A 17,380-nucleotide genomic window follows, 5' to 3' on the forward strand; every position below is an offset into this window, starting at 1 on the left:
GAATGGGCGACAAAAACGTCACAATATAATAAAACACGCCAACAGCCAGCATCCGGTATGCACGTTAAATGCTCCAGGGTTTCATAATAATAATATGGGCGGAAGTGGGAGGAGAAGACTTTTTATTTTTTATTTTTCTCATCTCGTTTGTTCTTATGCGCGTTAACGATCGCCGTTTAGGATTGCCACAAAAGCCGTACGAGTGCTGACGTCCAACGGTTGTAGTTGGAATAAACGGCATCGCCAAAAAAAAACGCTCAAAGAAAACGACAGGGCACAATGAGTATTGATTTTCTTAATTATTCGCTAAATTATATCGAATCGTGTCCGTCAATCGTTCATGCCCCGAAAGCGGTGGGACCATCTTATACTTGTAACACAAGAACATAATATAATAACAATGGTCTTCCTGACTTGCTTTTCGATGGACGAACCGACGAACCGTGTTTCCAATGTTAGCACTGGCTCTTAAAGGTGAAAACGCACCGGCTACAACATTTTGTTGCCTCCAAAAGCAAATGAAACTGGCAGGCCCCTGGCCCATACTGGCCCACCAGGCAAATGCACAATGCGCCCAAGAAAATTACAATGCACAGCGCTTAAGGCGTTAGGGGAGGGGCAGGTGGGGCTTATGGCCAGGGTCTCGCACTTAAAAGTCGGAAAGAGCGTCAAAATCCAAATTGGTAGTAAATAACAAGAAATTTATATTATTTAGGAATGTAATCATATTTTTGGTAAAAAAATTATGGCGTGTCATCTCATCAAATAGCGTTTGCGGTTGAGGGAAGCCGTCGCACAGTGGTCTGAGAAATAAATTTAGGTGGCAAAAATAGGCTATTAATAATGTTCAAAAAATCATTTTTTTTTCTAGGATCTCATTAGTATATGATTACTAGTGTAAATATAAAATTTCAACTTAATAACATTTTTTGAACTGGAGTTATAGTCAAGTGAACTAAACACATTGTTTTTTCTGTTATTTTGAAATAAAAATGCCGATAATTCATCAAAATTTATTGCATCCCGTTGCATCTCCAACACACAATAATCATATTGTCATAAAAAATGGTGTTTTTTCAAAAAAAAATTTAATTAAAAAATATGTATAGAAAATTAATTATCTGTATACAATTAAATAAATATACAATAAAGTTTTTATTTTCAAGTACTAGACGTGATGGATTGTTTGAGGGGGTAATCAGTAAGTATAAAGTTATATTGGGAAATCAAGTATTTCACTTAAACAGATAAGATCTGAAGAAGCACAAGAGGTCAGGAGTAAGGACTATACAAATATTCGAAAACACCATACACGAAAAGACTGTAGAAAACACACCAATGAAGATCTCTTAAATATGTTACTAGTTTCATCAGATCCATATATATCATCGCTGAGAAATTTGTCAAGAAAAAAAACCGAGGAATTTTCTGATGACGTTCTTGCATTAATTATAATTAACAACGACGAATATATTACTGAATGATTCATTTTCTAATATGAATATAAGCATTTAAACCAAAACTAATATTTCATAAAATGTCTGTTTAAATGAAATACTTGGTTTCTTAGTATAACTTCGGCTTCCTACATAACATAGTAAAGTAGCCAAAGAACTCGGAATCTCTTTACAGAATTGAAATTGGAACATCCTATGTAGTCAAAAATTTGTCTGGCTTAAAGGTCTAAAATAAACCAAAATGGCTTTTACTCATAGAAAAACTTATTTAAATTAAAAATTATACATTGAAGCTTATACAAATTAATCGGTAAAGTAATTGACATGGCCGAAATTTATTAAAACTATTTTTCTCGAATATTGCCTATACAGTAAGACGTATACTTAAGTGAAATGTTTTGCCTATATCTAAATAATTCTAAATAGATTAGGCGTGTTACACTCGAGTGCAATACAGCTGTTTGTCAAGTTATTTGATAAAAGTATAAAGCTGACAAGACGCTTCAGTTGACAGTAGTTTAAAAAAACAAAATAATAGATCATACGCCTCAATTATGTCAACAATGCCAATCGATATAGTTTGTTTTTCGAAATAACAAATAATTTAGGAAATATCACCTGGTTTGCCCGTGCGCTTGTATTTAGCTTTTCTTATAATTAAGTTATAGCCTTTCCCCCCATCATATCATTATAGGGCCTCTATATATGAATTTATTAATTAGAGATTGTATTATTATTATATTACATACAAGCTCTTTTTTTTTTGTACAAACCATGCTTTTCTACTTCTTGCGGAACGTTTTTTTAAAATAATCCGATTTGTTTTGAAAAAACATTTGGATAACATTCACAAGGTTTCTATCGTGGCAATTTTAAAATTATTTTTCGCAGATTAATAATTTCTATGTGCAAAATTGCAATTTTTATAGAATTTTACTTAAACAGTGCATTTGTTTGATACATTAAGGGTACCGAACATTTTTAAGGAGTTTTGTATAGGCAATATTAACAGTATGGTACACGCCTAATAGTTTTTTTAATTGGAAAATTCTTAACATATTTTATTTTAGAGGATTATTTTTTATTCTTTAATCGCATTAAGATCATTATTATTTAAATTCAAAATTAATGGTAATAAATCCCATAAGAATAATTGATAAAATTTACCAATAATATAATACTAATATAAATTGTTAATATACGTTGAACTTTTACGATTGACCATTACAAAAAAGATTTCTATTGTCTTTTGTGATTTGTTAATGTTAACAAATGATTGTAATATAAAAATTCAAGACTCAAGTATTCAAAATTAAAAAAAAAACACCAAGATCGGTGTATGTTTCATATCGTCTTAATTGGTCACAATATTATACGACATGCATTTAATGAGCACTCATAAACTGAATTTAATGGTACAGCAATTATTTTGTACGCATTTTCAATAATATATTATATCATTAAATTGTATATAATATACACCGTTCCATCATTGACAATGGTATAATCCTCTCGAACACTATTTTTAAACTGGGTTCACTCAACAGAATATATTTTATTACATAAAATGTCTTTTGACAAACACAAAAAACAATCGTTTCAAGAAAATATAAAACATTAAAGGCCCACACAGTAGTCGAAGGTACAAAAATAAAATAAATTAAGGATAGAATAGAAGGTAACAATGTGCTTAACACATAATTGTTTTTATAGTAGAGTTCAAAATTTAGCTACCACTGTATATATATATATATATGTACCATAAATATATTTTTTTTAATTTAAACAAATTTCAAATTAATAAATGTGCGTCTTATACAATTTTTATTATGGCCGTTTATACTTAAAAACTCGTATCAATGTACTTTTTTTTAATAAATCAAATTTATACCATACACTTGTATAAAAATTTCAAAATGGAACACACACACATATATATATATTAATCAATGTTTTATAATAATATATTTTTAATAACTAGTCAAATTTAAGTGAATGTCAGGCCGCGCCATAATGATAAAACAATGTAACAAGAGACCGAGAGAATATACAGAAGAAGCAAGAAAAAGACAATGATAATAATATAAATTGCTTGTTGAACAGTGTACTCATTAAAAATCAAGATCACGACATTGTAAGTACAATAACAATTTGTATACATAAATATATATATAAATTTAAAAATAAATTATTATTTTAATAAACGCAAAAGAAAAATAACGATTTAATGAATAAAAAGGCATGTGTAAGGGTGGCTGAAACTGAAATCAGCAATAACCAAGTGCTATAAAACCGAGAGTAATTTTTCGTTTTATTATGTTTTTTCGCTGGTATTTCAAATGATAAATTGTGAATAATTTAAAACACAATGGCGGTTAACAAAATTGTCTTTGATGGTTTGTTGATGTACTGCAATGACAGTTATAATTTTTTTTTTAAAGAACTTAGTAAATTTAAAAATGGACACAATCGCATTATTGCAACTGGTTTTTTAAAAATCATTACCAGTATTCGAGCCGCGTAAGGAAAAGAAGTTGTATTGAATGAAATAATTTTAATTATAATTTTTCATATATATATATATATAGTTGATATACATATAAATATATATATATATTTCATTTTTTTTATTGTAATATTTCTATATATAATAATAGTTAAAACATTCAATAATAATTAATAGACTAATAAAGAAAAAGAATGTGTTTATTTATATTCACTCATATTCAAGTTTTCTTGTTTATAGCAGAGAACAGGTATAAAAAAAAAAAAAAAAGGAAGGAAAACAAAGAGCATGTTGTGAGAGCGCAGTAGTGGGGGAGGGGAGGGTGGAAAATGAAGGGGCGCAGATTCTCGCGGAAGTGTGTAAAATGTTTTGTTTTGCTTTATTGAAAATTATTATAGTTTTTTTTGTTTTTTATATTTTTTAGTGTAAAAAGAGTTAGTTGTCTCCAGTGGCCTCTTGAGGCTCATCATTGTCTTGTGTGTCGGACGTCCATAACGTCAAATTATCACGCAACAATTGCATGATGAGCGTCGAGTCCTTGTAACTGTCTTCATTCAACGTATCCAGCTCGGCTATCGCGTCATCAAAAGCCTAAAAGAAGCACATATTGCGATTACTAAAACACATGTCTTATATTTTATTTTGAAATCCTTATCATCTTTTATATCTAATTTATATAACTAAATAAGCCTTTTCAATCAATGCTAATAGTCAATAACAAGTTATCAAAATACTAACAGTAAGTTTTTTTTTTAATAAAAATGTTTATTCTTCAAACAAACCGCCTAGAATAAATATAACCGTTAGCCAACTAACTATGTTATTTATGGCTTGCGTTCAGAAACGACATATATTAACAACCAATGTAGCAATAAAATATATATCGAGTTAGAGAAGCATAAAAAAAAAAATCAAACTCGTTATTACACAGTGACGACCCGAAGAAAGCTAGTTTAAAGGTTATAAAAACTTCTTAATTGGTATGAAAGTAATAATTTCCCTTGAAATTGTTAATTAAAAATCAAATATAAATATGAATACACATAAGTTGCTAAACGAAATAGGTAGTTTGTCACTGGAAACACAATACAAAAACTTGTGAAACTTTTGGGCAAGAGGATACCTGTTTTGCCAAGTGGCAAGCACGAGCCGGGGAATTAATGATTTCATAGTAAAAAACAGAAAAGTTCAATGCCAATCCAAGTCTTATGGGATGAGTAGGCTGCATTTTTGACTTTGCTATGTCAAACGCCTCCTGATATGCCTTCTGAGAATCGTCCACCACCCCTAAACGCCACCAATAAGAAAAGAAATAGTGTTATTAATTGTGTCGTAGTTACCTGTTTCGCCAACTGGCAAGCTTTGTCTGGTGAATTTAATATCTCGTAGAAAAACACTGAGAAATTTAACGCCAGACCCAATCGGATTGGATGCGTCGGTTGCATTTTGGCTTTACTGATCTCAAATGCATCCTGGTATGCCAATTGTGAGTCCTCGACTACAGCTATTTTACGATAAACAATTATATTATAAATTAGAACAATTATGAATAATTTATTTAGTTATAATTGAAAATTGCACAGATGTTCTTTAATAAAACGTTAGTATCAAGTGGTGCAACAATTGTAACAACATCAAATTTGGGTTAACCTTGCACAGTAATTTAAATCGTCTACAATTTGTGTAACATTTTGATATCACGGTCCACACAGTTTGATGAGTTTCTGTTGTACACACAATTATTTTAATTGTCTACTATTACTCCAGATTTTTTTGGAATTTTAAGTTCAGAACATCCTTGACAAGTTAAGAGAGAGAAATGGTTCCACAACGGGCGACAGCGTCACCACTGGGGCCAACTTGTTGGGTAGCTTTAGGTCAGCAAAGAGCTATAATACCGAAAATGCCAAACCTATAAACTGTCTAAGTGTCGATCAGTGGAATAATGGATGTAAAAACGTGGGAAAAAAATCCACAGTAAAATCAACAGAAATTTCCAGCGAGATGTGACCTTACTCAATAAACTGGAGTTCATACTAAACAACAAGTTCATAAACTTTTGAAATAAAAAATTGCATTTTCTTTACTTACCACACACTTTTCTATACAGGCGCGTTTTCTCATAACAAAACCTGAAGTTACAGTACTAAGTTTTTGTCGAGTACACACACATACATAGAAAAGTGCGAGTTGGGTAAATGTTATGGTAAAAGTACTAAATATAGTAAAATTTATATTTGAAATTTTACTTCAGTAAAACTCAATTCTTATTGTATTTTAATAGATTAGTTAGATGGCACTAACACTAAAACTTGTGTAAGAATAAAACAATTATCGATTTTTTAGATTAATTTAAATCAAAAGAAAAACACCAATTGAATATCATCAGACAACATTAAATATTCCTCATTCAACTCAGAAGAACGAAAGTTATATTTGAACATCATTTGATGTGAATAATTAAAGCAGACTACTAGATTAGCCAACATCTACTGAATTAATTTAAAAATTTAACTCTAAAAAAATAAAACAATAAATATCCACAAAAAAAAAAATTTCTCTTTGCTGTAAAGGGACTGGAAAACCAATTTGCAACCATTAAAAATAAATAAAGTAGTTTCAGTGAGGTTCAATTACGTTAATAATTCAGTTAGTTATGCTCTACTTAATTTACTACACCTAGCTTACATAAATGTAGCAGCTTATTCACTCAATACACCTCTCATGTGGTATCATTTCATCAGTAATAAATGGTTTTCTTCAATACATTTTTCAGCAGAACGAAAGTTATTTATTATTAACATCATGTGCAATACCAAAGAGATAATAAAATTAAAGTAACCAACATATAAGATTTTTTTTAAAGTCTTACAACAATACTACGATATCGTAAATGCTCGTATCATATATATATATCTTTTTTTCCGACATATATATCATTAAAAGTCGGGAAAAAAAAATCAAATGTCACGGTTTGCATCACTTAAAAATATTAATCAATATTATCAGACAAGTCTACTATTATTCTTCAAACAATTTCAGAAGAACGAAAGTTATAAATTTTATGGCATCACACAATACTGGAGTAATAAACAATTGTAAATTACAGCCAATCGTCATGTTATTAATTTATGGTTAAGTACTTTAATATAAAGTACCTATGACATTTTCACGCTCTGACGCTTAATTTAATATAGTTATAAGTTATATGCAACTTGGTATTATAAAATAGTTTGTAAAAAAACAAAATACATTATAAAAAAAAAATATTCAAGTACTTAATTATTAAAATCATAAAAAATATGACAGCAGTTTATTAGTTATTCACTTGTTGGTAATGTGCAATAAATAATTGAAATAAAATAATTAATTAATTAATTAATTATAAATATTTACCAGCTGCTGTTTATCAAATATATATTTTTTTTCTAAACTAATAATGAATAAAAAAATTAGATAAATTTATTAAAAATATTTTGATTAAAATAAAATAATCCAATTATTTATAATAAACAAAATCTCATCAAATTTATTTTTTTGATAGTATAATGAATAATTTATTCTCTTACCATTTCTAGTTTCACCAGTAGCTACTTCCGCCAGGTACCTGTAATAATCACCCTTCATTTTAAGGTAGAAGACTTTGCTCTCAGCATTACTCGCTTTAGGGATAAGGTATTTGTCCAACAGATTCTAAAAAAAAAAAAATATAACTATTATTAAGATTTCCTAAAATCTAATGTTACTTGAACTTTTATTATTTCAAAATTTAAAAGTTAACATTTGTATAAAAACGTTTTATTACTACAAATTGAATTTACTAGTGTTTAATTTTAATCAGATTATTTGCCATTTAATCTTTAAAATATTGTTTTGTTAACTATATAATTTCTTTGAACGAGATCATATTTTTATCATAATAAATATTATAATAATAATTTGTAATTGATCGAATGAATAATATTTATGGATAATAACCACAAAACAATAACCAGAATGTGTACACATAGTGTTCCAATCATACAACATACAATATTATGCCGATTAGAATAGCCTAGTTTTTAACATTGAATAGTGTAACAAGTAAAGGTGAACTCGAATGTAAAAGCTAATATGCAATTTTATGAACAATACACATCACATGTGGTATCATCTCATCAGTAATAAATGGTTTTCTTCAATACATTTTTCAGCAGAACGAAAGTTATATATTATTAACATCATGTGAGATACCAAAGAGGTAATAAAATAATAAGTAGTCAACGTGTAAGAATTTTTTCAAGTCTTACAACAATATTAAGATATTATAAATGCTCGTATCACATATATATATATTGTTTTTCGACATATGTATCATCACAAATCGGGAACAAAAAAATTAAAAGTCACGGTTTGCATCACTGAATATTAAATACAACATACAAGATGCAATTATGAACCTAATCACTTCTACAACTTACCAACACATCGTAGCAGATGTCTCGAAGTTCCTTTTCGACCTTCTCTCGATATTCTCTAGCCATCTGTTGTTTTTTCTCAGAGCCTTCAGTTTTCTGCTCAATTGAAGATATCACTCGCCATGATGATCGGCGAGCACCCACAACATTCTTGTAGGCCACTGATAGAAGGTTTCGCTCTTCATTTGAAAGCTCCACGCCAGTTTCAGTAACAGATTTCATTGAGCTGGCCATGTCGTCGTAGCGTTCCGCCTGTTCGGCCAGCTTGGCTCTTTGAACCGAGTCCTCTTTATCTCCAGACATTTGATATTAAACTTGACCAACTGACTTAATTAACCTAAAAACAAAACCTTTGTTAAGTTACTTAAATAGTCAATTTTGATATATATAACTATTTGTAATGTATCTGTGCTTTGTTGATCTGGGAAACGATAAACGGAATGTACTATACTCTGGCCCACGAGAGATCATGTAGACTGACGGCAGTGACCGGTCAGAGGCGCCACTAGCGTTTTTTTATAACTTATACATTTAAAATGAATTATTTTTTCATTTTTAGATATAAAAAAAAATAACACGCTACGGCATAGATTTCTCTATACATTGTGAAAATTTCGTTTATCTACTGTTAATACTGGCTTCCCATTTCTCATACTTGTCCTGAGCAAAACAGTTTTGATGGGGAAAAAAATGTAATTTATCAGAAATGACTGATGTCTGTCAAAAAAATTTAAATCAACAAAGAATCTTCATTACTGTATTAACTCATACTATATTTTAAGTATTTAAATTAAAAGATTTCGAAAAATTGCCTAAACTTTAGGCGTTCTCCTAATAGTCAACAATAGACCAATAGAACTAACAGAAATCCCAGCCATAGAGGGACAAGTGTTGATAAGCGTAATGAAGACTTGGGGCCACAGATACAGGTGTCCGTTTACCGGGATCAGCCTGCCGCCCGATGATGTAATTGTGGAACAACTGCATTTGGACCTAGTGGCAGTGGCGCTTATTAAGCGGTTATTTAAATTAAGCGTGCATTATGGGAATGCGGCCCGGTGGTACGACGCGCATTATCATTTACTATCGCGTGCCGTAGTGTACTGTGTAGTACGTGCAGTGGCGACGGCGTCCATCGATTATTTATCCGAAGCGGGCAGGTAGGCGGTGAGGTGTGTACGCAGAACGCGCGGGACGTGACGCGCTTGAGAATTGGTGTATATATATATAATATAAATTACACGGCGTTTCTCAGAAAACCTGGTAGCTACGGCGTATTACGGGTGGTGTCCGCCGTTTCATTGTAGCGGGACAATAGTAATAAAATATATATAATAACGATAATGATGGAGACCATAGCTCTGTTCTCCCACAAACCGTGGCCGTCCTAACGTGTGACACACAGCTGTGGAATGCGTTCGTTGCCGCAGCCACCGTCGTCGTGGTGCATTCGCCCAAAAAGATTCATACGGACGCAGTCGCCGGCCTTATCTTTAAAGACACAAGCGCACACGAGGGGTTGTCCGGCAGCCACCGCGGCCGAGGAGGTGGTGAGGTGCACGGTCTAGCTGCTAGAAGGATAGGCCGGGCCCATAAGGTTTGGAAATAAAAAAAACACTCGACGCCGGTAGCCGGGGTGTTTAAAAATAGATTGGTCGTTGAGCGCCCGTCGTCGTTTTTACTCACCTATAATGGATGTGTACGGGCCCGGTAGAATTATACCTCACAAATGTGCGGCCGACACGAACGATATGCAGCAGCTGCTAGGCGGCGGTGGTGGTTTCGCTCACGCACATATAACTACTAATGTGTAATAATAAAAACTACACCCGGCACACCACACACACGAAGACGACGGAGAAAGAAATCGGCCAACTTGTAATTTTTCACTATCTTAAATAAATTGTATTTTTGTACCGCATAAAAACATCGAGTGTGTATGTACTGGCATGTATATAAATGTATATAATATTAAGTATAAAATTAATTGCGTGTGTGTGTGTGTGCGCGCGCGCGCTGCGGTGTTTATGCGTTTCGCGGCCGGACGAGATTGAAAACGAGACGGACACCGTGAGGCGTGAGTGTATATGTATGATGGACAAGACGGGTGGTGGCGGTGGCGGTGGCGGGCACAGCTAGAAAGGCGCGGACGCTGCGTCCTACCCCCACTATGACATTACTATCGCGTACAACTCACTGCTATCGATTATTTGTGAGTCCGCGTTCGATTTCTTTTGAATTAAAAACCGCGCATTTCCCACACACCACCACCATAACGATAGAGATATAAATATAATTATTTTTCCGACGACTTAATGAAATAATAATGTGAAAACCATAATTATAGCCAGTCGGGAGGGGACCACCGCATTGTTTCTCCGTTATTTAACGAGCGAGCGATCAATTACTATTGTTTGATCGTTCGTTTAATATAATCCAAGCCGCTCTATTTATAGAAAACAATAATAATTGAAAAATCGAGTGTCAAGGTCAAAATGCTAAAGAAACCTAATGATTCGAAGATCAGTTTGCGACTAGATCGGTCAGCCCGGCACAAACAAGTGGCAAGTTGGAAAACTGCCGTCTACTTTATGCGTTTCTACTCCGTACCAGATTGCTGATAATATGAATTATTGTCGGAACGATATCTGTGTACTTCGTACCGGTCGGCGAGAGATATCATACCTATCGATATCAGCACGTAGCGATAGTACGAGGAGGGTGGTGTAGGTGGGTGGATAAACGGGTGTGCGAGTGGTGTGGTTGCATTTTACACACAACCCGACAGACGCATGCGCGTACGAGCGCACCGCACCGGGTTCGATCGATAGGTATGCGCGACGGACGTCGGCCCCCGGATCACACCACCACACCGCTGACGACCACGGACGGAGGAACGTGACAGGCGCGTGAAGGCGGAAAACGCGCGCGTGCGTCGCCGCCGGATAGCTCACAGCCGCGGCCACCGAGATAATATGGCAACAACTGTTCTGTTTTCGTCATTATTAATGTAGGCGGCGGCTGCTGACGAATGCCGAGTCGAGTGGCCGACGGACAGCGAAAAGACAGCCGTCCTCGTGCACACGGACGTCGTATATATAAATCGGCGGCGGCGGCGGCCGATAGGAATCGGAAATAAGAGCCTCGGCGCATGCCGCAGTAGCAGACACACATATATACACACACGGGCGTTATCCGCCGCACGGCCGGGGCGGACGACACTTCCCCACCCCCACCTCTCCTCAGAGCTAAGGGACAAGCGGTGTTTCGGGGTCTTATACTGCGCAGTGAGCGGCGGTTTTTAGCCCAAAAAGGGAGATAAACAAAGCAAGGGGAGGCATAAGTCCAAATAAATCTACTAAAAAGGTCATCGCATTTTGCGCAATACCTATTTTTTCGTAATATGCCATGTCGAGGAAGCAGTCTCTATGAGCTAACGCACACACACGACGGGCAGTAGGACGGCGTGACTGCCTACTCCGGACGTTACAGGACAAGGTCAATGCCTTTTTATAGTCATGCACAGGATGGGAAGAATTTTGGAATGACGTTTCCTATATAGGTCACACATACTCACAAACATATTTAGCTATCAGGCATCACGTTTTGTTCAAAGGAAACTTATGTCATTTAATTCTCAAAAAATAAAAAAAAAACGAAAATAGTTCTTTTTTTTAGGAAAATATAATAAGTTTGACCATATTGAACAGTTGGTCTGATATTTGATAACCGTCATTAGTGTTACATATTGCTGCTGAAAAGCCTAAGGGGACTATTACTTAGAAAAAACAGTGTATTATATTTTAAAGGGGTTTAAATCACTCTATAACCCGTGTCTGTATGTTGGCTAAAATTGATTTGTTATTCTTATAATTTAAAACGTACAGAATACCCAAAAAGAGCAGAGCCGAAACTTATTATTAATAATAAACCTTTGTTAATATCATAATATTACGACGATATAATCAAATTGAACACTCATCAAAGATTTTACGTAAAGGAAAAACAGAAATTGCAATAGTTAAAAGACTACGTCACGCGAACGGTTTGCAGAGGCTTAGCTTTACCATAAATTCAGCTATAACATAACTAAGCATAAAACATATTATGTCTATGCGATTTTTAAATAATGCCCTCCAGTAAATAATTGGTGAACCCACAACAAAATATTCGAAACAGATTCCCAAATGACATTGTATATTATAAGAATACTAAGTACCCAATGATCAAACGGATCATACTATGTCTAATAATAGAATATAGAATGCCATAACTGATATAAGAATCACACAAAAACATTATTACGAGTGGACAAAAGATAACTTCACTACATACGTCTGATTACAAAAGTATTTATTTTACTTCACAATATGCAAGCTTGAAATACAACTGCATTTTTAGGAAAATATCTATCAGTATTAAAATACTGCTAATAAATGCTAAATACTACAAATTTCCTTTGAGTACTTCAAGAAAAATGTATGCATTTAAATCATACACCTACGTCCTATAAGCTTCACGGGGAAATTAATTAACTATATATGTTAACTATTTTTTTCTTATGAAGCAATCATAATTTGTGATGCAACAAAGGAAACTTAGGACTAATTTAATTAGTTGGTACAACAAAAATACTACCTCTGGTTTAAAATGTAATTTGGCAAAACAATTACAACTTTGTAATTAAAAGAATTAAATAGTGAACTAGGCAGACAGTGTAATTGAATTTATTAAAATAAACCCATCTCCGACTAATGAGACACCCAAAAACTAATAAAATTATGGTAATTTCAGTTTTTCATTCAGAAAGTAATCTTTGAAACAATTTAGTAGATATAATAGGAACATTGCTGTTCTTTTATGGTCTTGATATACTTTAGCAATGTAAGTAAAAAATGATAAACGATAATAACAATTTTGTTTTGACACTATGTTTGATGAATATACTAAACTATGTCTCAAATTATCCAAATGAGTAGATTATTAGTTATATACATTAACAAATTTTAGTTTATAGTTTTATGTACTTTGTAATAACCAAATGCCAAGAAGTAATTTTTAATTTTAAATTAAATTATATTTATAATATGATTGTCGAAATATAACAATGTCGTAATAAATTTTAAGTGGCAGCAATAATGGGCTTAAATATTATTCATATAAATTGTTAAATCACATTTGTTACTTATACATTACGTACGTATGCAGGTTATATGCAATTATTTCTGATTTATTATGATGTCATAATAAAAAAAAACACTCAAGTTATTTTTGATACCTCGTAACATAAATATATAGATTAGTAAATAGGTAATGAAATGAAATTTATTAAAAGTTTAACATTCGTAACCAAATTAAAAAGTAATAAATCTGTCTACTCTGTAGTAAAAATAATGTTACCATTTCTCAATTTTCTTAAACCAATATTAAGCCGATCCAATCTTATTGCGAATAAAATTCAAGACACTCTCGACTTTTTCTAAAGCCGGGTCCACACTACTGCGCAAAACGTTTGTTAACTACATAGGTTTTTGTGCACGTTTATATGTACGTTTTCACGAACATTTCATTGGTATTTGATGTTGCCCATAGAGCCAATAATTTCGGCGAACATGTTCGCTTAAGTTTAGCGTGGCAGTGTGGACCTGGCTTAAGAACAAATACATCCAAAATTCAACTTTGACTTAAGTCAAAATTTCATATTTAGAGAAAAAACTGTGAAATTATCAAAGAGCAATTACACAACTAATAATTTTTCCAAATTATATAGGTGCTAGGCAAAAATGATTCAATATAATCATTGCATACTTTGAATCCTGTTTACGCAAGTCTTACCACGGTGATTTAATGCATTTTTCAATTGTATCACTTTTGAAACACATGTGCAATATTATACACGATTAGACAGGTATAAATTTTGGACAACAATACAATTACTTTTCACATCGAGGTTTACATTTATATTGTATTTTTAATAACAAAGCCATTAGGTAGAAGTGCTACCAATTCAATCTCTATCCTTTTAGCAAAATTGCTCAAAATTGTATTTACAAATTGCAATAAACCTACATTTTTATTAAGTTCTTATCTATGATAAGGATATTAGCAATTGGCGACTTATTTAGATGAATAACAAAAAATGCTTACAAAACTTTTAAGCTAGCTCTATGTGGCGACAGTCGATTATATAAATACACACTAAAATCATAATAATAAATGCTATGAGACTTTAGAACATCACAAAGAAAATATAAGTAACAAACGAAAAACTACTGGAGTACATGAAAAATAACAAAAAGGTTACGTTCAATTAGTATCGGGTGAATGCTGAGCAACATTTAGAATTTCAATATAAATACCAACACCTCCGAGTTAAGTCGACTATTGTGTGAATATTGAATGCATTTTCGTGTTTACATACATAGTACATATTATACAAACACATATACACACACACGAAATAGTTGATATTTGTTTGATTCCGCGTGATTATCACACACTCAGATCGCATTGGGTTTTATCAATATCCTCGACAACGGCAAGCGTACGATGGAATACTTAAGGTAGAACATTTGGAAACTTGGAAAATTGCGCTTTATTATAGCAGAGAAACAAACCACGAGGCTACAGGCGACGAGATTTATACAAAATAAAAGGCGTGTTAATATCCGGCGGACGTTGGCAGGACACAAAAACATGGTTTAACCGAAACGTATTTCCCATTAAAAGGCGGATCGCACGTGTGTGTCACAAGAGACATATTTAAATGGATTTACATGAAAATACACGACACAAACACAGGGTATTATATTATGTATATTAGAGCGCGTACCTGTACGGCAAATGTTCGCCAAAGGCGTTCCAACGAGCAGCGTCCGGCGGTCGTTTACCGTGTGCAAACGAATCCAATATTGACGTTGTGTTCTACTGCGCTCGTTTCGGCATAAATCCCAACAGTATGACGTGTTTTGTACGATATAATATGTGAAGATTATTTATGCTGCAGACGGCGAGCGTTAAATATGAAACAACCAATCGGCAAAATGACAATGATAAAAAGTTTTGTTACAAAAAAAAATATTGATAGTAAAAATATTATTTATTAAAGGTAGCGTGAGAGTCGGTTTTCTTATGTTCTGCAATGGAAATGATGATGCGTGTGCAAAAGACGGATGACGGATGACAGACAAACGCGACAAGGACGGGCAGATATTATGTGTTTAAATAAAATGAATCAAATCAATCGAACCTGCTGTTTTAAATATTATGCGTGACCGGAAGGCGTGATGCGTTTTTGTTGGAAAACTATTCCTCGGCAGCCATGTTTGATACGATCGTATAGTTGTGACTTGTGGTGGTGCTGCTGTTACGGCGTTATGCTACGGTCGGCGGCGGCGGCGGTGTTGCGCGCGCGAGGGCAGCACTTGTCCGGCCGGCGGTGAGTCACGCGATCTTTTCTCTTTGCGCCGGGCTCGGAGTGCTATGGCCACCCTTGCGCATTGTCGCCAACGTGACGGCCAAAACACAAACCCGCGCACCGCCGGAAACACGTATGGGACATTTTGTCGAGTAGACACTATTCACTGTTACCCCGTGTCCGGCGGCAGTACAGACTACACTCTACAGTGTATGCTAATTAGAGTACCGATCCTTTTCGTCCTCAAGTCTGTAACCACGAGGTACTGTTTCAGGTATGAATTGCTGGTAATAGGTAAAACACGGTTGATTTTAGTATAATATGCTCGATCACTGGTCGTCGTACGAGTCCAGCGAATTTAAATTCAATTTTCAGCCAACGAAATAAAGTAAAAAGTTGGTCAAAACTACTTCGATTTAGAGCACTTAAAAGAAATGATGTATTTTCAAACGCATTCATCCCCATCCCTGTGTTTAGCGGAAGAAGTTTTTTCGTTCTATAATATTTAGATTTTATCACTTAGGGTGTTTCTCAAATTACCGATTCATTTGTAAATTTTAAAATGTTATATTGTTTATATAGTTCACTGAACTAGTTTCGTTTCGCGTGGATACGAAGAACCGAGTGAGCTATATAGTTCAGTATGAACGAAAATTCCTATCTCTGATCGTTATCAGTTGCCCGCTTAATAAGGCAAAAACGGTTACAGAATTCACCACGTTAGCGTTGAAGTTATTTGTACGAATGTGAGGTTATATTCAATGGCGGGAAGTCGAAACATTTTAAATCGATACGCGAAGACCGAATAATATTCAGCATACTAAATAATATTATTTAATTTATCAATACAATCGTAGTATATATATATTTATATATACTACTACTATATATATATATATATATAATTTATTAATTTTCCTAATATATTATATAATTATAAGGTGTTACCACTGGGTGACTTCCTTAACGTTACTAATGCTATGTATATAAAATGTCAAAAAAAAAACTTATTGTAAATTTATTTTGTACAGATTGTTTTTTCTAATAAAAAAAAATATATATATATATATATATTATATAATTAAACACAGCCAACAGCCAATCTAACGTTTCTTCATTTGTAAATTACAAACATTATTATTTTTCAAAAATCAATGAAATCAAATCTAATATAAAATATATCTCATACAATATTATAGTTTATTTTTATAAAGAATATTTCAGTTGTTCATACATTATGTCACCTAGGTTTGGATGATTGTCCTGCCATACTTTGAGATATATGCCATTGACTCAAAGATCTTAAAATAACAATATAATAATTTTTCTATCTAGAGACTGAAAGAGATTTTCCCTGTCATTATTTTCTTTTTAAGGACTAAATAAGCATCTATTATAAACAAAAAAATTACACATCTCACCCTTGGTGCAAGATTGCCACAACTCAAAAAAATTTAAACAATTATAAATATAATGAATACGCATAATATATATATGTATATATTATTATTATTTGAAGTATCAATTAATCATTAATGAATAT

At 33.2% G+C, this 17,380-nt stretch overlaps 1 protein-coding gene across 4 annotated transcripts; it reads right to left on the reverse strand.

Annotated features, from left to right (window-relative positions):
* Positions 1-3,308: 3,308 nt before the first annotated feature.
* Positions 3,309-15,826, reverse strand: LOC126836071 (14-3-3 protein zeta). 4 transcript variants are annotated; one of them, XM_050569069.1, is made up of 6 exons: positions 15,670-15,826; positions 15,253-15,420; positions 8,424-8,757; positions 7,533-7,656; positions 5,087-5,250; positions 3,309-4,554 (listed from the first exon to the last, which is right to left on the reverse strand). In XM_050569069.1, exons 3-6 carry the CDS (start codon positions 8,721-8,723, stop codon positions 4,399-4,401), a joined length of 744 nt encoding a protein of 247 aa, XP_050425026.1. In that variant the 5' UTR covers positions 8,724-8,757; positions 15,253-15,420; positions 15,670-15,826; the 3' UTR covers positions 3,309-4,398. The 4 variants fall into 4 exon arrangements, with proteins under 4 accessions (XP_050425026.1, XP_050425025.1, XP_050425028.1 ...); XM_050569068.1 differs by lacking the exon at positions 5,087-5,250 and adding an exon at positions 5,304-5,467 and having other exon boundaries at positions 15,670-15,812; XM_050569071.1 differs by lacking the exons at positions 5,087-5,250; positions 15,253-15,420 and adding an exon at positions 5,304-5,467 and having other exon boundaries at positions 15,670-15,814.
* Positions 15,827-17,380: the final 1,554 nt, after the last annotated feature.

This window comes from Adelges cooleyi, unplaced genomic scaffold (genome assembly GCF_023614345.1).
Source record: "Adelges cooleyi isolate 19-005CV unplaced genomic scaffold, UGA_ACOO_1.1 ACOO_flye_CR_arks_rails_tigmint_CR_PRNA_23, whole genome shotgun sequence".
NCBI lineage: Eukaryota > Metazoa > Arthropoda > Insecta > Hemiptera > Adelgidae > Adelges > Adelges cooleyi.